This window comes from Electrona antarctica (assembly GCF_951216825.1).
Source record: "Electrona antarctica genome assembly, chromosome: 5".
Lineage (NCBI taxonomy): Eukaryota > Metazoa > Chordata > Actinopteri > Myctophiformes > Myctophidae > Electrona > Electrona antarctica.
The window spans coordinates 7,550,437-7,577,529 of record NC_136810.1 but is presented as its reverse complement, the minus strand read 5'-3'; the positions used below and the strand labels follow the sequence as shown (position 1 = coordinate 7,577,529).

Below are 27,093 nucleotides of genomic sequence, written 5' to 3'. Positions count from 1 at the left end.
ATATGTAAAACATATCCATAATAATAATAATAATAATGCAGTATCAAAATTGATTTTATGTACAATTTCTTCCAAGGATACAGTTTAGCAGTATATCCAGAGTAATATATTAACAATCTACATTAGGGCTCCGTATAATAAGATATTAACTTCTCTTTAGGCATCTCTTTAGCATGAAAACCCAAACAATGTTTTAAGAATGCATGACGGAGAAAGGTGTCAAGGCCATTTCAATAGGCCTGGGGGGTCAGTTTACTTTCAACTCAGTGAAACAAAAACAGGAACTTTTATTTTTATGCACAGCAAAATCCTTAGTTAACTCTAAAAAATTAAAAATGGAATCTTATTGTCACCCCTTTTGGTGTTAGCATTATGTTATGCTTTAGCTATTGAAAAATAGCAGATCTACAAGCTCATAGCGCGCCACCGAGTGGCGCGCTATGAGCTTGTAGGTCTGCTATTTTTTTTAAATTGAAGAACGACTGCCATAGAAACATAGCTTTTTCAGAAAACTGTCAGGATGTATAGAAGACATTTTTAGAATCTGATCTCAGGTCAAAATGGGTTAAACTAAGGATTTAAGGGGACTGTGTAGAACCTTCCTCAATGAAGTCAAATAAAATTGTAACCCAGACCTGAAGTCAGGCCTCCTTATGCTTTAGCCTCGGCCACAAACCACTCCAGAACGGCCAGTTTGTTCTCTGCCAGCCATTTAATGTTGGCATTGGTTCTCTCGATGGACTGCTCCACCGCCAAGGTCCCAGACCCGAAGCCATCTCCGCCCTCGTTGTCTGCCTTGAACTGTGTCAGCTATCACAACAGAACAGATCACAAATCACTACTTCATCTATTCTGGAGGCTATCCTAAAAATACTACAGTACCTTTCTCACAAAATGGTCATCATTGACAATTTCCCCCATGAGTAACTGTGTCCCTGTCACTGTCTACCCCCATTTCCTTCCACCTGACAACTGGGTTCCATTTGTAAAAAAATAAACTGATCTACAAACTTGCGTCTGCGATGCAATACTACACATTCATAATACACATTTTGACAATTGTAATTGGTTTCATGTGGTTGGCAACATACATTCTTAAATTGTTAAGTTGTGATATTATAAACATGCAGTGAAATGTATTCGATATTTCGCCATACAAGTGAATGAGAATGACCAGAGTGGGGATAGCAAAAGCAGTGATCTCAATTCTAAACATTGTTGACAACATTATTTCAAACAACTAACCTGTTGTAGCTCAAACTCAGTAGAAAACCTCTTGGTGACTCCATTGATAAGGTTGGAGAAGGAGAAAGAGCCACCACCATACCTATATGGAAGATAGATAGATAGATAGATAGATAGATAGATCAATAAAGTAGAACATACACTTAGTATATTATAAACATATAGGTTATAGTTTGCTTGTTTTTTTATGCAAGGCTATAAAATATATTAGCCAACACCAACTCACTCCCACGTAGACAGTGTGTCTACGAAGGAGGTGGTGCATCTCTTTCCCTCCTGTATATGCCTTAGGATTACTCCCACAGTGTCAATTCTCACCGGCAGTTCCGGGCACTGTTATTATTATTATTTTTGAGTGGTACAACCACTCCAAGGAACAGCTTTGTCCCTATGGGACTATGTGACTGTGTTACTATGTTTAGAGTACCAATAGGGGGTGCTGTTGCACCACTCGCTTCAGACTGGTCTGATTTATTTTTATTGTTTTACTTTCATTTAAAAAGAAAAAATGAAAAAGTAACACATTAGATGAACAATACCATAGTATTGTAAATCTGTTAAAGACCTTCGGAGAATTTTCCGGTTACAAACTGAACATTCCAAAAAGTGTGTGTTTCCCTGTCAATAGTCTGGCCAAATCCATCCTTCCTGGTGCACTACCGTTTCAACTCTCCCAGAGTTTCAGATACTTAGGCGTTGTTATTTCCCACTCATTTGGCTCAATCCACATGGATAACTACGGAAATCTTCTTGATAAAATTAAAACTGATGTTCAGAGATGGAATAAGTTGCCCCTCTACCCACTGGTGGGTCGCATCGAAAACAAGAAATGAACATTCTACCACGTTTTCTTTTTCAGACCCTCCCTCTTTTTTGCCCAAATCTTTTTTTAAGTCCCTAGATACTATTTTATCATCTTTCATCTGGGCTGATAAATCACCTAGGATCCCAATATCGACCCTTCAGCGACCCAAACAAGACGACGGCTTCGCATCACCCAATATGCTATTTTACTACTGGGCTGCAAACTGGAACCAGTTTAGACAACATTTTGAGTTGAAACCACCATCAGTCCTCACCCCTATTTGTAATAATCACCTGTTTTTACCTTCCGCTTCTGACACGACCTACACTAAATGGAAGGAGAAGGGCCTAGTGTAGTAGTACACCCACTGACCTCCTGCAATGGCGCGGCAGGACCAACCAGGAAGGCCCAGCAGAGAGAGAGAGTGGGAGCGCGTATATCTTTTCTACGTCCGAGCATAGACATGGTAACGCCTTGTTGGCCTACCGACACAGCCAGTGTCTCCGAGGTGGAAGATACATGCTGGATAGTCTGCTGCGCGAGGTTACTCCGTGTGGGAAATAAATAAATAATACGATATATAATACAAGAGAATGACAGCTTGGCACACGCGACAGTAACTTTTATTTTTGTAGAAGAAGCAAACTAATATTGTTTATGCCGTTTATTTGTATACATGTGTACACTTGAAACATTATTGTACTGTAAAAAGGTCTATTTTCCCTTGATCTTTATCTTTTTTAGTATAATAGTATTAGTTTACTATAATTAGATTAATACACAACACTAACACTTTAATTTAGAACACAGCCAAATCAAATCATAGTACATAGGCCTACGTGTTCAATCAATTATTCAATCAAAGCAAACGGCACAAACAATATTAGTTTGCCTCTTCTACAGAACTTAAAGTTACTGTCGCGTGTTGCCATTCTCTTGTACTTGTATTATTTCCCACCACGGAGTGCCCTTGCATCTCGGTGGACAGGCAAGACGGGCAGTGTCGGTAGGCCAATCAGAGGCAGGCGGGGCGTTACCATGTCTATGCTCGGACGTAGAATAGATATAGAGCGTCGCAGTCCCGCCCCCTGGAGAGACCCGGAAAATAAATCCCCGTTCATTTTCCTCATAGACTTTTCAAAAAGTATTTATTTAAAGACGTTTACGCCGCGGACAAAGCCAACTCTTGTCGTGACAAATCATGACAATAAACACAATGTTTTGGGCCAAACAAAGAATTAGAAAGTAGAAAAAAACGGCAGGTTACAACACTTTTTTTGTTGTTTTTCTTCTTTGTAATTATTTGTTTGGTCCAAAATATTGTGTTTGTTGTCATGATTTGTCACGACTCGAGTTGGCTTCGTACGACGCTTAAAAGGTCTTTAAATAAATACTTTTTGAAAAGTCTATGAGGAAAATGAACGGGGATTCATTTCCTGGGCCTGGCGTCGTCATGAAAGGGGGCGGGACTGCGATGCTCTATATGCAGTGGGAGCGAGGTTAGGTTAGTACATTCAGACCACCAGGTGGCGACTGTGGCTCAAGAGGTAGAGCAGGTCGTCCAATGATCCATGGGTCGGCGGTTCGAATCCCGGCTCCTCCTGTCTACATGTGTCCTTGGGCAAGACACTGAACCCCAAATTGCTCCCGATGTGCTGGTTGGTACCTTGCATGGCTTCCGCCGCAATCGGTGTATGAATGTGTGTGTGAATGGGTGAATGTAATGCACAATCTATGTAAAGCGCCTTGGATAAAGGCTCTATATAAATGCACCATTTACCATATAAATGCACCATTTACTCACTCATTAAAGATATAGGTCCAGCGGGCCCTCATAAAGTCCCAGGCCAGAGACTGACCCACCACGTTGTTGGCGATGTACACTATGGTGGAGGTGGCATCCTGCTTGCGGATCATGGTTGGTTGCAGAGTGTACTCCAGATACCTGGAGAGGAGACAAGCAGCACAATGTCAGACATGCACTCGTACACTCACACAGTTAAGAACCCTTCCTTCCCGATGCCGATTCCGATGCTCATAACCTGCGCTTTGGTCAATACTGAGTACCGATACGGTGATACCAGTGTGTAGTTTAACCCATTTTGACCTGAGATCAGATTCTAAAAATGTCTTCTACATCCTGACAGCTTTCTGAAAAAGCTATGTTTCTATGTCAGTGGTTCTTCGATTTTTCAAAAATAGCAGACCTACAAGCTCGTAGCGCGCCACTCGGTGGCGCGCTATGAGCTTGTAGATCTGCTATTTTTCAATAGCTAAAGCATAACATAATGCTAACACCAAAAGGGGTTCCCGCCCAAAATGGGTTTTAAACAAATCTAGGATAGTGGTGCTCCAGGGGGTGGGAGAATCTGGGTTCCTTGAGGGGGTTCCAAATAGACCCTAACACAGGGTTCCCCAATTCATTCTCCTCAAGGGCCATATTTTGACTAGGGAACCAGGCTGGGGGCCGAGTCCGCACGCGCGGAAAATTGGTTTTTTTATTTTTTCATTAATTAATTAAAAAATAATCTCAACCAGTGGTCCGGGGACCACCAGTGGTCCTTGAGGGGGTGCCCAGTTTGACATGCATAGGCTACTGACCCCCATTTAATGCCATTTATATCTATTTTGGAAATTCTTCCAGGGGCCACAAGGGGGCGCTCCGCGGGCCGCAAATGGCCCGCGGGCCGCCTATTGGGGAACCCTGCCCTAACAGGTCTGTAACTCTGATATTGTATATGATAGTCTCTCAAGACAGACTGTTGACTCAAGGATCGCTGTTTTCCCGTTATTTGCCGATGGGATCCTCAGATTGTACAAATGGAGCCGAATGGACCCTCACGGGTCAATTTCGCTCCATTTGTACACTAGTTATGGGGGTCCTTGAAATGAAATGGTTTGAGAACCACTGACCTAGGAATAAATTTAAGTTTTATTTTTTCCATTTCCATTTCTGATAAGCAGCAGACTACATATACTTAGATGACTTGATTGATATTATGAATATGTGTCACGGTTTGCAGGTGTTAGGACCCAAGTGCAGGAAACTCAAACAAAGGCAGGACAAGAAGATCACATAAACTTGACTTTACTTGGGAAATGACATAGGATAACAGAAGTACATACACTGAACATAAAACCTGACACTAACTTAAGATCCAGCACTCAGAGCACTGAACAAACACAAGGCAGAGTTTAAATAGTCACTGGAGCTCATCACCCAACCTGGCTCAGCTGGTTCCCACAGGTGATGGCACTCAGGGCAATCAGAGTTAGAGGAGCATTAGCCTGGCTAATAAGCCAGACTAATATCACACAACACTGTCGCGGTATATCAGTCTGGGCTGGCTCCACTTGGATTTTATTTCCCGGGGAACATTTTCTCTTCGACGCAATTGGTCAGAGCTACTGTCAGTCAAAGGTCTCAAGCATTGAACGTCACTGTACCAAAGCCCGCCTATATTGCATACCGTGTCCCGATTGGTCCGACCTGTTCTCTGCTGTAGGAAAGAGGCGTGCTACTGAGCCTCGCCAGACCGTAATCCGCTGGTAGGCAACTTTTTTTTGCCAACGGCTGATTCGGTCTGGTTTATTAACCAGGCTAGAGGAGCATGGCTTGGGAGAGACAAGGACTGTCTAAAGAGGACGAGACGCGAAGACCGTACGGGCGGCGCCATGTTGCTTATGGTGCTCCATGGAAGGAAAGAAACATGCGCAGTTCAGACCAAGGAAGCTGAACGCGGAAGTGTTGGCTGCATATAGCCCATTGCGCATGTTTCTTTCCTTCCATGGAGCACCATAAGCAACATGGCGTCGCCCGTACGGTCTTCGCGTCTCATCCTCTTTAGACAGTCCTTGGGGAGAGACAGGAAAATCATGGACAAACGGAGGGGCTCAGGACGTGACCATCCATGACAATATGACCGGAAGCATTTGAAGATGCGAGCCACATGGCCAGAACAGTCATGGCCATGTGAGACTAGGTTTAGGCTTACGGTAGATTTAGTTTTAGGGTTAGGCCTTAGTTTTATAGGCTTAAATAGAGGTTTAGGTTTAAGTGCGCTAACCTGTTGAGCAGCCATGGCTCCTTGGTGCATGCCAGTGCGGCGCGGAAGTTGTCGGCTTCACTGGCGATGGCGGCGCTCTTGAACTGTGACCACCCAAACTCCCACTCTGCAGCGCCCCCTGCTGCAATGGCGTTGCAGTACACAGTGGGACGCAGGTTTGGATGGATCCTAGGAGGAAAGGTTATTTTAATGGATAAGCACCTAGTTACATTTTATAATACCAGTAAGACGCCCTGTGGGCGAGAAGCGACCTCGCCGTGTGCGCATCCGCCTGGGTGACGGCAGACTGCTGGGTGAGCGCTGGCGCTTTGGCATGGGGGGTTAGATCAACATATGGAATGAATTCAGTACTGGCCATATATGGAGCGTGTCTTGAGTGTATAGGGTTTGATGAGGTCAGATCAACATATGGAATGTCATATAAGACATAGTAGAAACTATAAAGTATAATGACTTATGGTACTGTATGTAGTATACAGTATATAAAGAGTTGTATTGCACGGCTTGGTTGAATGCTTGATTCTGATTGGTCAATCGCTGGTGTAAGAAAGCCTTTGTCTTTACGACTTTCAATATATTTTTTAGTTTACACACCCCCCCCCCCCCCTTTTTTCTTTATTGTTCTATTTGTTTGTTTCATTTCCCCAAAAATTCAAAAGAATAATGAAAATGTTTGCTATTCATCGTACAAAGAAGTACGTACATAGGGCTTACCAGGGACACTGCTGACTATTTTGGTTTCCCATTTCCCTATGCATGATATGTTTGTGCTTTGTGTATACTGTATGTATGCCTTGTGGCGGTACTGGGGCTTTGTGTGTACTGTATGTATGCCTTGTGGCGGTACTGGGGCTTTGTGTGTACTGTGTGTATGCCTTGTGGCGGTACTGGGGCTTTGTGTGTACTGTGTGTATGCCTTGTGGCGGTACTGGGGCTTTGTGTGTACTGTGTGTATGCCTTGTGGCGGTACTGGGGCTTTGTGTGTACTGTGTGTATGCCTTGTGGCGGTACTGGGGCTTACGAAGTGGTTTTTACTTACCGTTACGGAATGAAAGTGATTTAGAAAAGACATTATGTAATGTAGATAGATGAATATACTAACATGTTGTTATCAGGGTTAAGCATCCATGCTTGGTACCATCCTGTGACCAGACTCTGGCATTCCTCAATGCCTGTGCTGCAGGCTAGACTGAGAGCATTCACCTGGTTGTATCTAGGAGTTGGTGGTGATGTCAGAGAGGAGAGGAAGAGGAAGAGGAAGAGGAAGAGGGAGAGGGAGAGGGAGAGGGAGAGGGAGAGGAGAGGAGAGGAGAGGAGAGGAGAGGAGAGGAGAGGAGAGGAGAGGAGAGGAGAGGAGAGGAGAGGAGAGGAGAGGAGAGGAGAGGAGCGGAGAGGAGAGGAGAGGAACAATGATGGAAATTAGCTAGTTTGTTATTAACAACTGAAAGGACAGAACTCATAGAAATACACCACTGTATGTAAACTTGTAGTTTATAGTTTGATTACTATAGTTATATTGCAGGAACACTGACTACATTCTAAAATTAAACACTATAGAGTCTTTATGAGATGTCTACAGCAAATATATCCAAACAATTGTCACACCACAATGTTATGTGTGAAACGAGGCAGTTGGTAAATGAGAAAATGACTTAACAGGTGACACATTTGAATTCCCTATATCAATGTTCAGGTTTTTGTAAATGTTACATCTTGTGTAAGAGTACATTTATTATGTTATGGTTCTCAAAAGCAGCAATAATAATAATAATAATAATAATAATAATAGTATGGTATATACAAGAAAATGGAAAAACAAGGAAATTAGGAATAATCAAGAATCAGAGAGTAGCAGGAGTATTATAGTTTCAAACTACCACTATGTAAGAGGTGTTAAGCTCAAACATACACAGCAGAATCGTATGTCACTTTATCCATTTGAAAGTGTATACATTTAGATCCATGTGGTTACATTTGCATGAAGAGTTAAATTAACACTGAGGATTTGACTGACACTATAGGCTACTGTATATTTCTTGATAACGGAGCAGATGGAGATGATGCGTCGCTATACTCACTGGTCCATATGACCCGTTGGTACACTGCTCCAGTCACCAGTGATGTTTCTGTAGTGCTCAAACAGAGGCTCCACTTGTTTTTTAAGATACGCCTGAAGGAGAGAGAGAGAGAGAGAGCGAGAGAGAGAGAGAGAGAGAGAGAGAGAGAGAGAGACAAGATAAAAATAAAAAGATTAAATATGGTGATACAATGACAATGTTTCTCCCCAACAACAGCGGTGAGCAGTTGGTATAACCCTTATAAGTTGTGCCAAATGTCTGTGTTTTACTGATAGATGACCATTTTTTAACGAAAATGCCTTGTGCACTCCTACAAGGACAGGTGCGTCTAAACGACCTTCATCAGGTATCTCCTGAGATACCTGATGAAGGTCGTTTAGACCAGGGGTTCTCAACGTTTTTGGCCGGGGACCCCCGGAAATGCTTTGGCAATGTCTCGGGACCCCCGCCCCGCCCCCTCCCGACCCCCAATATAAATTGACTGCTACAATAACCTTAAACCATTTTGGGCGGGAACCCCTTTTGGTGTTTTAAGCATTGTTATAATTTAGCTATTGAAAAATAGCAGATCTACAAGCTCATAGCGCGCCACCGAGTGGCGCGCTACGAGCTTGTAGGTCTGCTATTTTTGAAAAAAAGTGAAAATAAAATTTAAAAATAAACTTTTTTTTTTTTTTTTAATAATAATTTGGGGACCCCCTAAAATAATTTGGCGACCCCCCGAGGGGTCGCGACCCACGGGTTGAGAACCCCTGGTTTAGACCGAAACGTTGTCATCTAATACAACTACTGCTCTATAAGTGAAAGACAAGTGTGTGGGACCCTTTTCTTCCCACTGATAGATGACCAACCTGCATGGGGCCATAGACTGTCTGTGTTTTACTGATAGATGACCAACCTGCATGGGTCCATAGACTGTCTGTGTTTTACTGATAGATGACCAACCTGCATGGGACCATAGACTGTCTGTGTTTTACTGATAGATGACCAACCTGCATGGGCCCATAGACTGTCTGTGTTTTACTGATAGATGACCAACCTGCATGGGACCATAGACTGTCTGTGTTCTACTGATAGATGACCAACCTGCATGGGACCATAGACTGTCTGTGTTTTACTGATAGATGACCAACCTGCATGGGACCATAGACTTCACTGCGGTCGAACATGAGCTGGAAGTAGTCCAGGTTGGCCAGAGCAGAGTCCCAGGGAATGTACTCTCTCTCCTTGTTGAGGTACTTGGTTGTGCTTAAGGCCAGGGTCGTGCTGAGTATCTTTGCCCTGCAGGGAATGGGATAAAAAAAAAAAACATGAAAATTAATGGGATGCACTGCATATCGTTGCCGTCGGGCAGAAACCTCGTATCACCATATTTAACTACTTTAACCCATTTTGGGCGGGAACCCCTTTTGGTGTTAGCATTATGTTATGCTTTAGCTATTGAAAAATAGCAGATCTACGAGCTTGTAGGTCTGCTATTTTTGAAAAATCAAAGAACGACTGACATAGAAACATAGCTTTTTCAGAAAACTGTCAGGATGTAGAAGACATTTTTAGAATCTGATCTCAAAATGGGTTAAAATATTTTTTAAATTAATTTAGTTTAAATCAAATGGAACGTTTTGGACATACAAGGTTTCCGCCCGACCGCAACGATATTTGGTGCAACCTACAAGAATGTGGAACTTAAGAGGTTGACAAAACATTTGACTGTTTGATCATCTATGAACTCTGCAGCACAGTGGCAAGAGAAAGTACTCATTAATATGCAAATGGGATCTTTACACAATTTAGATTGTAATTAATAATGTATCAATGTGTTCATCACTTTAATGTTACAGCTGCCAGAGGTGGGAATTCTTTTGAATTACTTTTGTGTGCTCAACCTATAAACATATACAGACATCATCATGTTTTATATGTGTAATCTAAATCTGCAATGTAACTAGTAACAAAATCTGATATACAGCACCTTTCCAAAAAAAGTTGGTTTATTTCCATAATTCCATTCAAAAAGTTTAACTTTCATAGATTATAGATTCAGTGCACACAACGTAAATGGTTTCAATTATTGATTTGTTGATCTTTACACAACTTTGGCTTCCAGCTCATAAAACCCACTAAAACAGAATTTAAAAAAATTAGAATACTGTGAAGAAATCACCATTTACTCAGAGCATGAATGATTGAATCTGAATGCCACATTAAGAAATGAGTACCAAACCCTGCCAATAGATGGCACTAATACCTTGCATTCATATCATAGACCTCACTGCACTAGAGATATGTTTACTTTCTGTTTATCCTCCATTACTTTCTGAGCAAAGTGGTGAAAGCAAGCTACTTGTAACATATTTCTACAACAGTGTATTGATACTTATTACTTATTTGAGTACTTCTCCATCACTGAGCATCAGCAGTATAGGCCTACTTACCTGGCCAGATTGAAGGCATCATCCACTAACTGAGCTCGGTTGATCAGTGGTATATCCTGAAGAACAACAATGGACAATACATCATTGTCATCATGGTGGCAGACCAAAGCAGAAGTCAACAGCAACATCAGAGTTACAGAATGATCATGACATACTGTCTGTAATCAAACGTTACGTTTCCCTGTCAAACCACCATGAAAATAGCTCATAGTAATGCCAGGCAGCTGTCCTTTATCCATTGGTTCTCAACCTTTTTTGAGGTCTGGGGAATACCAGCATGTTTCGACAAACAATCCTCAAGACCACCCCACCATCCCACAACAATATAACAGTCATTTCAACTGTATTTTATTGCAAACATGTATTAACATGAATGATTTTAAAGCCAGATTTAGTACAGCAATGTTGCTCACCAAAAATAGGTAGCCCATCTACAAACTTGTATTTTTAGTGTGCGGTACCGCACGCAACAAAGCATATTACTTAAACAGTAATTAATTTAAAGTTTTACATTTGATCGACTTAAACATATTTTTCATACCTTCAACAAAGGTACGATATATTTTTTTACATTTTAAAACATTTCCCCAGGGACCACCTGGTTTTGTGCCACAGACCACTAGTGGTCAGTGGAACATGGTTGATAAACAGTGACTTTATACCGTGTGCTGGGTGTTCAGAGCCAAAATAAGTCTATTCCAGTTCTCAGTGTCATAGTTGACTCTGTAGTATCCCACAACGTCGAGGTTGGCCAGGATCCAGTCACCTCCCGACACTTTCATGTCGTTAAATGTCTCTGTAGAGGAAACAACCAGACACAAGACTCATTATTCATGAATACACTACAGTCGTTTGCTGATGCACAGTGGTGGAATTAAACTCCACAAAACATAACTTTGAATTCTATTCAGTACATCCGTTTGTGTTCAACCTACGTGTTTTTTCCACCAGCCATACTGGATTTTGAACGGCTCCTGGCTTCATCCACTTGATTGGGACAATCCACTGGTAACTGTGCAGAATTTAATGAATGAAAGAGAATCATGGAAGACTTTTACAATAGCTAACGTTATCATAATTTGTTTTGCCGCTAAATGACCATGGCCCACTGTTCATGACTGGCTATTTGTCATTATTTGCCCTGCTGGGTGAGAGGTAGTAGGCTACTAGTGATAAAAGCACCGAGAGGGTGATAACAGTTACCGGCCCTAGGGCTGATAAGGCAGTAGCTGACCATGGTACGCTGATCAAAAGGTTGTTTCTAGTTGTATATAATGGCTGATTCATATTTGCGTTCTTACAAAATCATTCAATACACCTGACCTCGACCAATGATGAATATGGGTCATAATAATCTAGATTTATCATAATTTCTGTTTTCTGTTATATCAATAATTATATCATATGATACTGGCCTTCTTATGTGATACAGATTATGATATTCCAACTGTCTAGCCACTGCCAGAAAGAAATTAAGAAAGGAAGACAGAAATGAAGAAAGGAACAGTGATGTAAATAGGTTTTCAATGTAAAGGGTTCTCTTTTAGAGGAGTCCCAGGGACATTATGGGCAGTATTATGTGTGTCTTAAGTACCAGGTCTTATGACTTACCTTAAGACCTGGATGCGTGATCAATGCCATTTGGCTATTCTGAGTGTCCAAACAGCATTGACCATGCCTCCAGGTCTTAAGTTAAGTCATAATACCTGGTACTTAAGACACGCATAATACTGCCCTATGGGCTGTATTTTGCGTGTCTTAAGTACCAGGTCTTATTACTTAACTTAAGACCTGGAGGCGTGATCAATGCCATTTGGCTATTCTGAGTGGCCAAAGAGCATTGACCACGCCTCCAGGTCTTAAGTTAAGTCATAAGACCTGGTACTTAAGACATGCATAGTACTGCCCATATGAGTCCTACTTCAACGATGTTAGAGTACAGTACCGAGTACAGTATTGCATCCCAGGACCCCCAGAGGGTGACATGATTGCGTCCCTTCTCAATTTAGTGAGTCTAAGGAAGCAGGATGCAGGCTATTTACATCACTTGCCTTGAAAGAACAAACAAACTACGGTTAAGTAGAGAAATAATTAAGCGTAAAACGGATCTAAGCAAATAAAGTGAGATTATGGTAAATGGTAAATGGTGCATTTATATAGCGCCTTTATCCAAGGCGCTTTACAGAGATTGTGCATTACATTCACCCATTCACACACACATTCATACACAGATGGCAACGGAAACCATGCAAGGCACCAACTAGCACATCAGGAGCAATAAGGGGTTCAGTGTCTTGCTCAAGGACACTTCGACAGTAACTCTGGGGGAGCCCGGGTTTGAACTGGCAACCTTGCGGTTACCATCCAGGCACTCTACCCCTGAACCACCGCCGATTATTGATGACCTTGGACGCCAAGAGGAAGCAAGAATGAATGAATGAAGGAAGGAAGGAAGGAAGGAAGGAAGGAAGGAACAACTAAAATCATCAAATACGTACTTGAATTCAGATGGGGCAGTAACAATGGACTCTGGGTCCAGGAGGAAGTGTGCCTGGGTCACGTTCCCAGTCACGGTATTAATGGTAACCACAGGAAAGCCCATCTGCAGCACCCAGGTGTTCATAATGCTATGGACAGTTGCTGTTGCAGGGAGGTTGACGGTGTTGTTCACCTCAACAGCCTATGGAAGAAAACAAACAGGGGGGAAATGCTTAATTAGAGTGCTAATAATGATTATGCCATTATATGAAAAATAAAACATAAAATAAAAAACATACCTTTTGGAGATGGTCCCATAGGTCCGTGTAGACAGTATTCCCATAGGCAAATTGATTCAAGTAGGTCTGCAGGGCATAGAGAAGGATGAGTGTACTGTATGTATGTTTCATTGTTTTTTTTAATATATAGGTTAGACCTCCTTATGCCAGAAAATATTTCTTCAAATGTTTTCAGAAAACTGAAGAGCATCCATAATAAGAGTAGCTGGCTGTTCTTGGACAGCATTTTGATGAATTATTAAAAGATAACTTGACAAGACAAAATGACAAAATGACTGACATATCTTTGAAAGAGAACTAAGCATAGGAACTACTGCACATTACACGTGTGGCTAAGAAACATTTAGAAGAAACATGACATTAGGTTTAAGTAGGCCTTACTTACACTGAGTCCATATTTGAAGACGTCTTCAGTCAGGAAGTCAGACAACATCCTCAGAACTGATGCCCCCTAGAGAGAGAAAGAGGGGAAACAGACAGAGCAGCATGACAGGAAGAAATGAAGGAGAATGCAGGTGGGATTAGATGCATTAAAGTAATGAAGGAGAATGCAGGTGGGATTAGATGCATTAAAGTAATGAAGGAGAATGCAGGTGGGATTAGATGCATTAAAGTAATGAAGGAGAATGCAGGTGGGATTAGATGCATTAAAGTAATGAAGGAGAATGCAGGTGGGATTAGATGCATTAAAGTAATGAAGGAGAATGCAGGTGGGATTAGATGCATTAAAGTTAAAGGTTTTTCTCTATTGTGCTCTATTCTGGGGGTCAACATTCAGCAAAACAAAACCCGGCAGTAGCCCCGCCAAGAGAAGGTCATCTATTCTATGACGTGTTACATTCTTTGTCCGCAATTTAATATGTGCAGACCTCAAATTACATTGTCAGAAGAAATGGCTTTCACTTTACGATCCCTTATGACAAGCAAGCACAGCACATACAACATACATAAACAAGTAAGACGCGGGAAGCGAACGCAGCTCGTAAATTGCAATAACAACAATTAGAACAAATTACGTACTTTTTTAAGGGGTTTTTTTAAGTTACGTTTTTTTTAAGTTTTTTCTTTTTAAGTTTTTTTTTTAAGTTAAGTTTTTTTAAGTTAAGTTTTTTTAAGTTAAGTTTTTTTTAAGTTTTTTCTTTTAAAGTTTTTTTTTAAGTTAAGTTTTTTTTAAGTGAAGTTTTTTTTTAAGTTAAGTTGTGTGTGTGTGTGTGTGGGTGTGTGTGTGTGTGTGCGTGCATGTGTGTGTGTTTTTGTGTGTGATACAGCTGCGCCCTCTGGTGGTGGGCGGGTGGTGTTACAGCGTGACACACACACAGACAGACAGACAGACATGATCTGCTGGGTCTCATAGTAAATGCTCACTGCGTTCGCAATCACTGCGTTCGCAACAACATAATGTGCGTGAGAAAAGTCCACTATGTGAGCTAGGGCATTAAGCAACTAGTCGACTAGTTTACTAGTTGACTAGTAAATCCACTAGTCGACCTTGCTGGTACTAGTTGACTAGTTGATAAGAAAAAGAAAAAAAATCCCGATTTTCTAGGCCTCAAGATCAGGTAGATTATAATTATAGTCACTAATGTACACAGTTTTTAAATGTACACATATTTATTTAAAGATTATTTATTTATTTTTACATAATAGGTGGTTAAACAACTAGTCGACTAGTAAACTAGGCAACTAGTCAACTAGTAAAAATGACTAGAAGTGAATGCCTATGTGAGCTTCTCAGAGCAGAATTAGAGAGAAAGGACAATGCTAAATGTATTGAGATACCTTGCTATACGAAATGGCATCAAACAGCTCACTGATCTGTTCCGGTCTCTGGATATCTTCTTCTTTTGAGGACAGCGGGTGGGAAGAGGCCAGGGCATCGATGGCAAACACTCTGTAGACGTCACTCAACACGATGAGGTCTTTCTAGTTGGAGAGAGAGAAATAAAACAGGCTAAATGAGGACAGCGGGTGGGAAGAGGCCAGGGCATCGATGGCAAACACTCTGTAGACATCACTCACCACGATGAGGTCTTTCTAGTTGGAGAGAAATAAAACAGGCTGAATCATTGCCGTCAGTTTGAGAGTGGATTGTGTAAAGAAGTGATGGGAGTCCCTTTTTTATGGGTCCCTTAATTTGTTTTGTTTCCTACATATTGTTAGTATTTCAAAACATTTAAAAAAACCCATTAAGAAACAGCAACATTTCTCATCAATTCAATGATTATTTCAGTAATTTCAAGATAATAAAAGAAAGAAAAACATCTAAGAAATTCCATAAAACAAACGTTGGAGAAGTATAGTGAAAATAGCCGATCTACAAGTTCACAACGTGGCACGAAGCAACACATTGTGAGACTTGTAGATCAGCTATTGTCACTAGTTTAACAAGTCTACTGGATGTATAGCTATATATATATATATATATAATAAGAGATATCAAAGATAGGTCTAAACATATACAACATAACTATAATAATTACCAGTTACCTCATATAGATATAATCCGCTCCCGACCGGATCAAGCGGCAATTTTGTAACACAGACCAGGCTTTCCTCCGAGGTGGAAAACCTGGTGACGCGAGGTTAAGTATACTGTCCATCCCTCGCAAACCATCTGTACTGGCTAAGTACGGTAGCTACACAGAAAGTTCACAGCCTCTCAGCCATTATAAACCATCTGTACTGGCTAAGTACGGTAGCTACACAGAAAGTTCACCGCCTCTCAGCCATTATAAACCAGCTGTACTGGCTAAGTACGGTAGCTACACAGAAAGTTCACCGCCTCTCAGCCATTATAAACCAGCTGTACTGGCTAAGTACGGTAGCTACACAGAAAGTTCACCGCCTCTCAGCCATTATAAACCATCTGTACTGGCTAAGTACGGTAGCTACACAGAAAGTTCACCGCCTCTCAGCCATTATAAACCAGCTGTACTGGCTAAGTACGGTAGCTACACAGAAAGTTCACCGCCTCTCAGCCATTATAAACCATCTGTACTGGCTAAGTACGGTAGCTACACAGAAAGTTCACCGCCTCTCAGCCATTATAAACCATCTGTACTGGCTAAGTACGGTAGCTACACAGAAAGTTCACCGCCTCTCAGCCATTATAAACCAGCTGTACTGGCTAAGTACGGTAGCTACACAGAAAGTTCACCGCCTCTCAGCCATTATAAACCAGCTGTACTGGCTAAGTACGGTAGCTACACAGAAAGTTCACAGCCTCTCAGCCATTATAAAATACAAGGTAAACTGTGACCTCTAATAGCTTGTAGCTTTATTTCTCTACAATGTCCTGTCTACATTTTTTTATCGTTTATTAGGATACCCATTAGCTTTTGCCATGACAAAAGCTAGTCTTCCTGGGGCGACTGTAGCTCAAGAGGTAGAGCAGGTCGTCCAATGATCCATGGGTCGGCGGTTCGAATCCCGGCTCCTCCTGTCTACATGTCGAAGTGTCCTTGGGCAAGACAGTGAACCCCAAATTGCTCCCGATGTGCTGGTTGGTACCTTGCATGGCTTCCGCCGCAATCGGTGTATGAATGTGTGTGTGAATGGGTGAATGTAATGCACAATCTCTGTAAAGCGCCTTGGATAAAGGCGCTATATAAATGCACCATTTACCATTTACCATTTCCTGGGTGACTACATTGACTTTTAATAAGCCATCCACAAATCCTTACCACATTCCATTCAGGTTCAGCATAGTCAGCTCCCAGATATTCAACATAGGAGGCAAAGCCTTCATTCAGCCACAGGTCATTCCACCATCGCAGAGTCACCAGGTTACCAAACCACTACAGAGAGAGACCAGAATCAATAACATAGTATTATTTATTCACTTTAGAATGTCGTATTCATTTACCGTATATTTCCAAACTGCAAATAATAGCCCTGGCTATTATTTGGATGGGGGGGGATATTTGGACGGGGCGTTTAATGCGCACAATGGTGTCAGACCCTGGGCGTTTAACCCATTTTGACCTGAGATCAGATTCTAAAAATGTCGTTCTTTGATTTTTCAAAAATAGCAGACCTACAAGTTCATTCACTCGGTGCCGCGCTATGAACTTGTAGATCTGCTATTTTTCAATAGCTAATGCTAACACCAAAAGGGGTTCCCGCCCAAAATGGGTTGAAAAGGAACCGGGCGGCTATTTGAAGCATGCTCAGACTACAATTTGGAAATATAACGTATTCATTCATTCATTCAGAAAATGTGTCACTCTAATATATGTTATTTTGCCTCTAAAGATGTCATAATTTAACCAATTTAGATCAGAGGCCGATTCTAAAAACGCCTTCTAAATCCTACCCTTGTTTTCTGAAGAAAAAAAACACACAGTTACTTTTCAGGATCCAAATTCAAAAGCACCAAAAGCAGCAGATGGACAAGTTCAAAACAGCACAAATCTGCTACTTTTGATGCTTTTGTGTGACACTGTAGTATTAATTCACAAAAAAACACAAAAAGTTAGAATATGTATATAACGATATACTGTATAGCAACAACTAAAACGACACAGAGGCTTGAAAGGTAGAACAACTTACTGTAGGCGTAACAGGTCAAAATGGGTCAATAATCAAATGGCTTGCACACAGAAGGACAAAAACAGCTACTGTAATTTGCACCAATACAAAATGTGAAGCCGTGAGTGACATTGGGGACGAGGGAAAGAGTTAAGAACCAACCATGTGAGCCAGTTCGTGGGCGATGATGGCGGCGATCCTCTGCTTGTTGGAGTTGGAGGAGAACTTCTCGTCGTAGAGCAGGGCCGTCTCTCTGTAGGTGATCAGACCCCAGTTCTCCATGGCTCCAGCGTTAAAATCTGGGAGAGCTATCTGATCTGTGTGGAAAGGTCAATGCAAACTAAATGTTTTGTATTCTATTTGCATCAAATTAAAAGATGTTTTCAAATATGTTTTGCATGGTGCCTGACCTGAGATCAGATTCTAAAAACGTCTTCTACATCCTGACAGTTTTCTGAAAAAGCTATGTTTCTATGTCAGTCGTTCTTCGATTTTTCAAAAATAGCAGACCTACAAGCTCCGCCACCGAGTGGCGCGCTATGAGCTTGTAGATCTGCTATTTTTCAATAGCTAAAGCATAACATAATGCTAACACCAAAAGGGGTTCCCGCCCAAAATGGGTTACATCAGTGGTTCCCAAAGTGGGGTCCGGTTTAACTAAGCAGTTACCGCAGAAAGCAGAAAGGCCCTTTCGCCAACCCTGCCTTGGTTATGGGCACTGATGCAATTTGTTTCCTCCTAACTCATTCATTTTGTGTTGAAGTCATACAATCAGTCATTTGCAACAGTCTGTTGTAAAGTTGGTGTAAAACTGCTAATGTCACGCAGTCATATAATTTCATTGGTCTATAAACGGATGGCGTTTCCAGTCAGATCAACATGTTCCCGATGATGTCCCCATTGCACCGCAATAAAGATCCACGGAAAATACAAGCAGTCTGTGAGATCTTTGAAGATAAACTCAACCTCTATGAGCCATAAAGATATCTGAAGATAATGGACTGCTTTCATACACGTCACAGAGAGTACATCTGGGGTGATTTTGTAAGGTATCAATTGGGATCAAGTTGGCCAGTGAAGCTAATTTGAGTACCGGTATGTGTGTAACCATTATATAACCATATAACCATACCAGTAAGTACCAGTATGTCTACACAATGTGTGTGTGTGTGTGTGTGTGTGTGTGTGTGTGTGTGTGTGTGTGTGTGTGTGTGTGTGTGTGTAACCATTATATATACACCATATACCATATAACCATTATTGACAATATTTGAAGTTCACTGAATATTACACTTACAACGACTCCACCAGGAATTGTCTAGATATTTTTCTGGATTTTTACAGTAGTGGTACAATGGCATAGCAGACACACCTCCATCCTGCCTTTAGTCAAGATGATAGTCACAGTATGTATTGTAACTAGTTCTACCAGCACAGGCATACGGTAGGCTGCAAGTTAGCCTACAGTACTGTATATGGGCTCATTGTTCTAGCAGTGGTTCTCAACTTATTCTGATTCAGAGCCCATTTAAAAATCTTGAAAGCGTTTGTGGCCCAACACGGCAGCAGATAGGCAGGTTATATTATGATTAAAATCAGTGTTTGCCAATTGGGGGCCTACTTGCAATACATCCGCAGCCCCCCAGTGGGTGCCCACAGGTCGAGAACCACTGTGTTATGAGGGCAAATTACATCCTTTGTAAGGAGAAAGACAATTTACAATTTAGGCATTTAGCAGTCGCTCTTATTCCAGAGCGACTTACATTAAGCAAGAATAAAAAGCATGGCAATACGTCACATACATTAAAAAAAAGTTAGTTATCATGAATCATACGTAAGCTAAGAAAGCTTACCAGACTTGGGCAGAGGATACGATGCATTGTAATAGGACTCAAAGAACTTCAGGATGGGCCCGGTGACGTTCAGAGCATACTCTCCCTGGCCTGCTGCAATAGCTTTCGGCCTAGCAAAGATTCGGATCTAAACACAAAACACATATGCATGAATACACAGACACAGAAGAGATTGTAGGCTACATACAGTAATAAAACACACAAAACACGCAAATATGAATTAGTTGTGCCCTTAAATTGTTTCATTCAAAAACTGTAATCCCATAAATTACATAATAAGTGTTTACATTGTTGATACTGTATGTACAATATCAAAGATGTGTTTGCTCTTGTTTCAAGAATAAAGGTAGGGCAACAGTTAAAGTTCAACTTCAGATATTTACATACTAGTCCATATCTACATGAAAGACTGCGATCATATTTTAAATGTTATCTGAAACCATTCTTTTTTAGCTCTTACCAAAACTCCGCCCACGTCGTTGTGAATGAAGTCAAATTCACTGACAATAAAGGCCAGTAGATACGTGGACATTTTCTTGGTTTGATCAAACACTGTGACCTGCACAGTCTCACCACTCTCCACGATAGTGTTGTTGCCTGAGGAAGAGGAGGAAGGCCAAATGTTATTTGTGAAATATACGTTAATCTGATATCTGAATTATATGGTTATGTGGTTCAAAGTTACCACATTAGTGGTATATGTTATAATGTTTATACCAGTGGTCCTTAACCGTTTCAGGGCCCACTTGAAAATCTTGAAAGTGTCATTTGGCTGCTATGTTGTGGTGTGGTCAGATGAATGGGACGCGTGCAGTTTCAGATCGATTGCCGGCTTGGATCAATGAAAGTAATTAATTAAATTCTTATGTAATGTTAAAAAACTAATTTCAAAAGTTTGTAAAGAAGAAATACCATGACTTTGTGTTGTTTAAATGAACCAATGGTTTATACCATTACCATAGTGTTCGGGATTCACAATCACAACTGACAGTGATTGTAGAACTGTATAGTACATATTACAGCAGAATGGAATTAAATGAGTACAATTTATGAACACAAAATCAAAGTCAATTCCAATAGTCAAGTCTCATGTTAAAAATGTGACGCGTTGTGAGCTTTACAGTATATTGGCTATTCTAGAGGTTCGGCCCTCACATCTAGAGTTTGTGCCGCTACGCACCTACGGGGCCTGGTGCAGGCCGATGCAAAAATCAATAAAAGCCTGTTGCAAATATGCCCAGGCTACTATTTGGAAATAAAGGTATGTCTGAGTCAGAATGACGTGGCCGTGGTCCGCCAGCCGGTCCTCCCTTAAAGCTGCTATAAGCAATAATATGTAAACATTTTAATGACTTTTTGTGTTGGTATTCAGACAGCCAGCAATGGGTAAAACACTCCCAAACATTTTTTTAACTCTGTGACACATCTAGGGGCCGCAATCTGCATTCAAAGCATTGTCATTGGTCGATTTGCCTGTCTGCTTCCTGATTGGTTAGTCAGTTCGACTAGGGTTTTTTTGACCAATGATAAAGCTTCTAGGAACATCTTTGAATGCAGATTGTGGCCCCTAGATGTGTCACAGAGACTACATTTTTTTGAGTGGTGTAAACCACTCCTACAACTGGCTTTGTTAGTTTACGTGTCTGTCCGTACCAGTGTCTGTCCGTACCAAAAAAATTAGCATGGTTGCTATGGTCACCCAGTTCACACGGGTGTGATTTCATTACGTCAGACATTACGTCAGACCACAGCTGATCAGTCTATATAAGACCTTACACCACTCAGTTCACACGGGTGTGATTATTTGAGAGCGTTTTACTTATTGCTTGCTGTCTGAATACCAAAAGAAAAAATATTGATTTATATATATATATATATATATATATATATATAAAACAACTATTTAAAACAAAGTTGCGTGGCAGAATACTGACTTATTTCCATGCCGTTAGACAGGGCCACGGTTCCAACGTCGTGGTAGAGAGTGATGTTGAAAAGTGCTTTCATGGCAGGCTCATCGAAACAGGGGAAGGCCTTTCTGGCATCCGTGGGCTGCATCTGAGTGGTGGCAACAATCCTGAGAGGAAACAACCAATGCTTCAGGTTTCATTTGAACTATTCACATACAGGTAGACGAAATTGGAACTGGAACACTGTAAAAACGGAGGGAAAAACCTATACTCTCTCCCCATGCCTTCGGCCTGGTGGAGACAATGAAGCTGATGAATGGGTTCTCAACTCCTTTTATTTTATTTCCCATTTCCTAAAGAGCCAGAGAGACCCCTGTTACTCTATAGCAATGATTACTATTATAAGATAGTGCTTTAACCTTTTAACAAAAAGGGTCGACGAGTTCCTTTAAAGTTGACCTTTTAATTGTATCAAGATGATCCAAGCTAAATCATAGTTTGGGTGTCGTGTCAAGTAAATGCCTGCTACATATTGTTGCTTGGTTAAAATAGCTGGTTTGACACCAATAGAAAAGCAAGGTAATGAAGTCCCTCAGGGCTCTATTCTATAGTGTATTTTTGGTTTTACATTATTTTGGGGGAAAATAGCCGATCGCCAAGCCCACAACATTGTGAGCTTGTTACGGTAACATGTCATTGGTTCGACCTCCCGTTAGCTCGACCATTACTAACCCTATCTCTAACTCTAACCTAAACATAACCGCAAGCACGGGAGCAACGCATCCCCCACCAACCTTAATCCGGTCGAACTAACGGGAGGTCGAACCTTAGGGCAGCCCCCCCTGCAAAAGCTGTCCCAAAAATACAGATGATGGTTTAAGTGGTTAAGGTTAATATGGCACTGCCTCCAGTCTGTGATTAGAGTGATTGTAATTTTCCACAAGACATTATTAAACTCTCTCTTCCTCTCGCTCTCTCTATATATATAGTCACGCATGCACGCACACGCGCGCGCACACACACACACACACACACACACACACACACACACACACACACACACACACACACACACACACACACACACACACACACACACACACACACACACACACACACACCCTCTCTCTCTCCCCCTCTCTCTCTCTCTCCCCCCCTCTCTCTCTCTCTCTCTCCCCCCCCCTCTCTCTCCCTCTCCCTCTCCCTCTCTCTCTCCCCCTCTCTCTACCCCCCCCCCCCCCCCCCCCTCTCTCTCTCTCTCTCTCTCTCTCTCTGGAGAGGTTGTGAGGTGGTGCATTGGCTATTTCAGCCAAATGGCAGAAGGTTAAGTGGTTAAGTACATACTTTGGCACTCCGTCCTCCACGTATTCACTCCTGTAGAAGCCTCCCAGGTCGTCAGCCAGTTCTCCACGGAAATCAGTGAAGAGGCGGTACTTCTGACCCACCACCAGCTTACTGTCCAGCTGTACAACCAGGTACTGAGTGACCGTCTGAAGCCAGGAGCTAGCGATGCCAGGGGCTACCCCACCGCTGGCATGCGTAAGCTTGGCCTTATGGCCATCCTGGACGGTGTAGTTGAGTTTATTTGAGTGGATGATGATCACATCCGTCTCAATCAAACATTCAAACTCCACCGTGGAAAAACCTGGAGGAACATGGAGGTATATCCATAAGTAGTTTAGAAGAACACCCCGGTTTCCCCTGGCATATTGAACTTACTGTACAGTATACAGTGCTGCACATTAGAGCTGGGCGAAATGCACAATATCTCCCACAATATGTGACCAAATACCTCAATATTGATATTGTGAGGATGTTAATATTATCATCAAATTATCAACATTGATTTATTTTGAGGATGCAAAAAAAAGGTCCAAGGCACTCTGCTACAGTCTAGAGGTCCAAGGCACTCTGCTACAGTCTAGAGGTCCAAGGCACTCTGCTACAGACTAGTAAAAAGAGGTCCAAGGCACTCTGCTACAGTCTAGAGGTCCAAGGCACTCTGCTACAGTCTAGAGGTCCAAGGCACTCTGCTACAGTCTAGAGGTCCAAGGCACTCTGCTACAGTCTAGTAAAAGAGGTCCAAGGCACTCTGCTACAGTACAGCTAGTAAGAAAAGCCATTATTTAAAGCGTCATGGCAAAGAGCATTAAAAAGACAGACTACGCGTGTTGGCTATACAAGCTTCATCAGGATTCCCCTGATGAAGGCTTGTATAGCCTTGTATAGCCTTCAAATAGACAAACAACACCTCACATGAAGACTTTTGAAAATATAACGTAGTTTAAGTGGTTAAAACCAGGAGAACATTTCACATCATGTTACAATATTACAATATCCCTAGTTTATATTGCTGCGTATTTTACTAAATTGTGTTCCATCAAAATTACAATGAAGCATTAAAGGAGAATTCCATGCTAGAAGGCTTTCTTACCTTTCTTACCTTTCTTTGTAGTCGTTACGTCCCCACCAAAGAGGTCCAGGTGTTTTTTTGTGCAAAAACTCCTTATTGGCTATTTCCCCTACCATAAGCCCTCAATGAATTGCATTGAATTGAATGGGAATTGAATGGGGCTATGGGGTGTTGTGCTAATTCGCTTATTTCCATCGAAATAAGTAGTAAAGTGTGCCGCTTGGGATATTATTTACATTATGAAGAGAGGATATATACAAAAAAATTATAATTTTGAGCGATGGCAATAAGCGAATTAGCACAACACCCCATAGCCCCATTCAATTCCCATTCAATTCAATGCAATTAATTGAGGGCTTATGGTAGGGGAAATAGCCAATAAGGAGCTTTTGCACAAAATAACACCTGGACCTCTTTGGTGGGGACGTAACCACTACAAATAAAGGTAAGAAAGCCTTTTAGTATGGAATTCTCCTTTAACAGAGATCCTATTAACTATAAAAAACAAGTCACCAGAACCAAGGGCGGGTGTTTTCGATGAATCTATCGTGGTTATCGTGGGTTTGCATTTGTATATGGGTCTGATAAAATGAATATCAAATATCTGAATCAAGCAACATAAAAACTGTCTGGGGTGTGTTCATGTTCACACAAGCCTGAGTGCTTGAAAGTGAAATATCCCTTTAAAGATGCAACATTGAAACAAGTTATATTTCACAATAAACGACACTAACTGATTATCGTCCCATTCCCTAAGTCTTACCAGTAAAGAAGTAGAGTCCATCTGCTCCTGGTGTCAGTCGGGGCCACAGGGTGAGCAGATAGTGAACCGGTGACAGGCTCTTAGGCAGACGGTACTGATCCCATGGCTCAGTGGACGGTGAGGCGGTGGTGACGGGTGTGGCAGTGGTCACCGGTGTGGCAGTGGTCACCGGTGTGGCAGTGGTCGTAGCTCCTCCGTTTTCTAGGTTTTGGGCCTTTTCCTGAGTATAAACGACCGACAAAGCAATGATGGTGGCCAACGATCCCACACCCAGGATCACCGTTACCGCCGCGAGGGGTTTACCGATGTAGAAACCTTTCCCCATGTTTACTGGCAGCCTGTCAGGGTCCGACCAACACACTCAACAGTGGGAAAATGGGGCAATAGTTACACTTTTATATAGCTATGTGGGTAGAGTCTCTCCTCCCATCCATTGTAATGAGTGAGCCATTAACAAAGGAGAACACAATGAATGAGGATCCGCCGAGATAGTGGATCTGTGTTTCTGAATCTGTGTTTGTGCACATTATGATATGTTCATTTTAAAATGTACCTCATTGACCCTGGAGTTCCTATAATGTCTTTAGGCAAATATTTCCTAACCCTAACACTGACATTATCAGATTTACAAGCTCAGAAAATGTTACAACTGTGTTGTGAGCCTGTAGATTAACTTAAAACACCATGCAGCCTTCCTCTCAGTGTCTTTGTCTATAGAGAGTATGCGCATGCTTAAAGTGGCAAATCGAGTGGCAAAGCAACAGGAAAAGTGAGTTTAACATCGTTTAATGTTGTTTAATGCAATCAGACATGACTTTTCTGTGTGGATGTATGGGCTGTCAAGGCCAGAAAGTCGTTTTTTGCCACTTATTAGGCATTCCTGCATAACTTCCGGGTTTGATGATGATGTCACGCGCATACCCTCTATTGGGAGTAGAAATAATGCAAACCATTTTCTTCCAGTTAACAGAGAGAGCGAAAGGGAAATAAAATAGTATTTTATTGTTCTGGTGGCTACAGTAGGTGGCAATGATATGAAAATAAAATGACTGTAACTCACACTCCGAATTCGTCTTGTGCACTGATCAGACATGGAGGATGGATGGTGACGAGGTGAGTGCATAGGATGGATGGACGGATGGATGGATGGATGGATGGATGGATGGATGGATGGTGACGAGGTGGGCGCATAGGAAACAGAGCAGAATGCAAAGTTGAGCAAGACAAAAAACAAACTAATTATGCATCTTGCTTCTAGGCAGCGGTGGCCGAACGGTTTGCCGAGCGGTCTTGATACCGGAAGATCGCCAGTTTGAATCCCCGGACCGGCACGTTAAAATTGAACACCGCCGAAGTGCCCTTGAGCAAGGCATTGAACCCCTACCATGAAATGTTCTATGAGCAGGGTGTGTGTAAACAAGCATCTCGAGCTTAGTCCACTTCCCTGGGTAAACAAAGAACTTTGCTTTGGGTCTAGGGACATAATAGACAATAATGAAATGAGAATTTGTTCACAAAAAGTCATTTTTAGCCCTTTATATTATCAGAAAAACATCTGATTTATAAACATTGGTAATGTTTGATTAATTACACTTATAAATATCAATACTATGATTCTTTCTCTGTACACCCTTTTAGAAATCAATCAATTGTGCGATGATGATTTCCAGAGTGATGATGAAGTAACAAGTTAGGTGAGATGTCGTTTCCACATTTACCATTTTATGGTCACACTTTATGGATGCCAAGCTGTAAATGATATTTGTCAATTTGAGAGGAGAAACAGGATGTTAGAGATGTCAGCAAACCTTCAAAAGCACTGTATGTATGTCTCTAAACAAATTCCTTGACGGTCCATCACGGTCGGCACAGTCTGGCGGAGATTTCACCACGGATCACACATTCCTGGTTTATATTATATATATATATATATATATATATATATATATATTCAATGGCCATTTAAAGTGTGAAGTGATTATCAAGTTTACTATCCTGTTGTCTGTTGCCCCATCTTCTTCATTTAGATTAATCATTAATATATTATATTATACATGATTCCTCTTTATGGTTACATGGTTCCCCTCTGCATGGAGGGGGGGGGGATGTAAAGAGATAAAGGATTAAAAAAAAGGTTTAATTGCACTTTTGGGATTCCTCAGTTGATCCAAAGAGCTTGTAGACTGTAGTTGTAATCTTTCTTTATGTTAGCTGTAA

At 41.6% G+C, this 27,093-nt stretch overlaps 1 protein-coding gene across 1 annotated transcript; it reads right to left on the bottom strand.

The window, feature by feature from the left end:
* Positions 1–533: 533 nt before the first annotated feature.
* On the bottom strand, positions 534–25,201 carry LOC306922804 (aminopeptidase N-like; the record flags this gene model as incomplete). Its single annotated transcript, XM_079500641.1, has 21 exons — positions 534–810; positions 1,246–1,327; positions 3,855–3,995; positions 6,118–6,285; positions 7,220–7,330; positions 8,196–8,287; positions 9,329–9,476; positions 10,631–10,686; positions 11,293–11,426; positions 11,566–11,642; positions 13,129–13,310; positions 13,408–13,473; positions 13,793–13,858; positions 15,187–15,330; positions 17,091–17,204; positions 18,100–18,254; positions 19,791–19,917; positions 20,251–20,387; positions 21,725–21,867; positions 23,045–23,345; positions 24,877–25,201. The coding sequence occupies 21 exons, from the start codon at positions 25,199–25,201 to the stop codon at positions 652–654; spliced, it is 2,928 nt and encodes a 975-aa protein (XP_079356767.1). The 3' UTR covers positions 534–651.
* Positions 25,202–27,093: the final 1,892 nt, after the last annotated feature.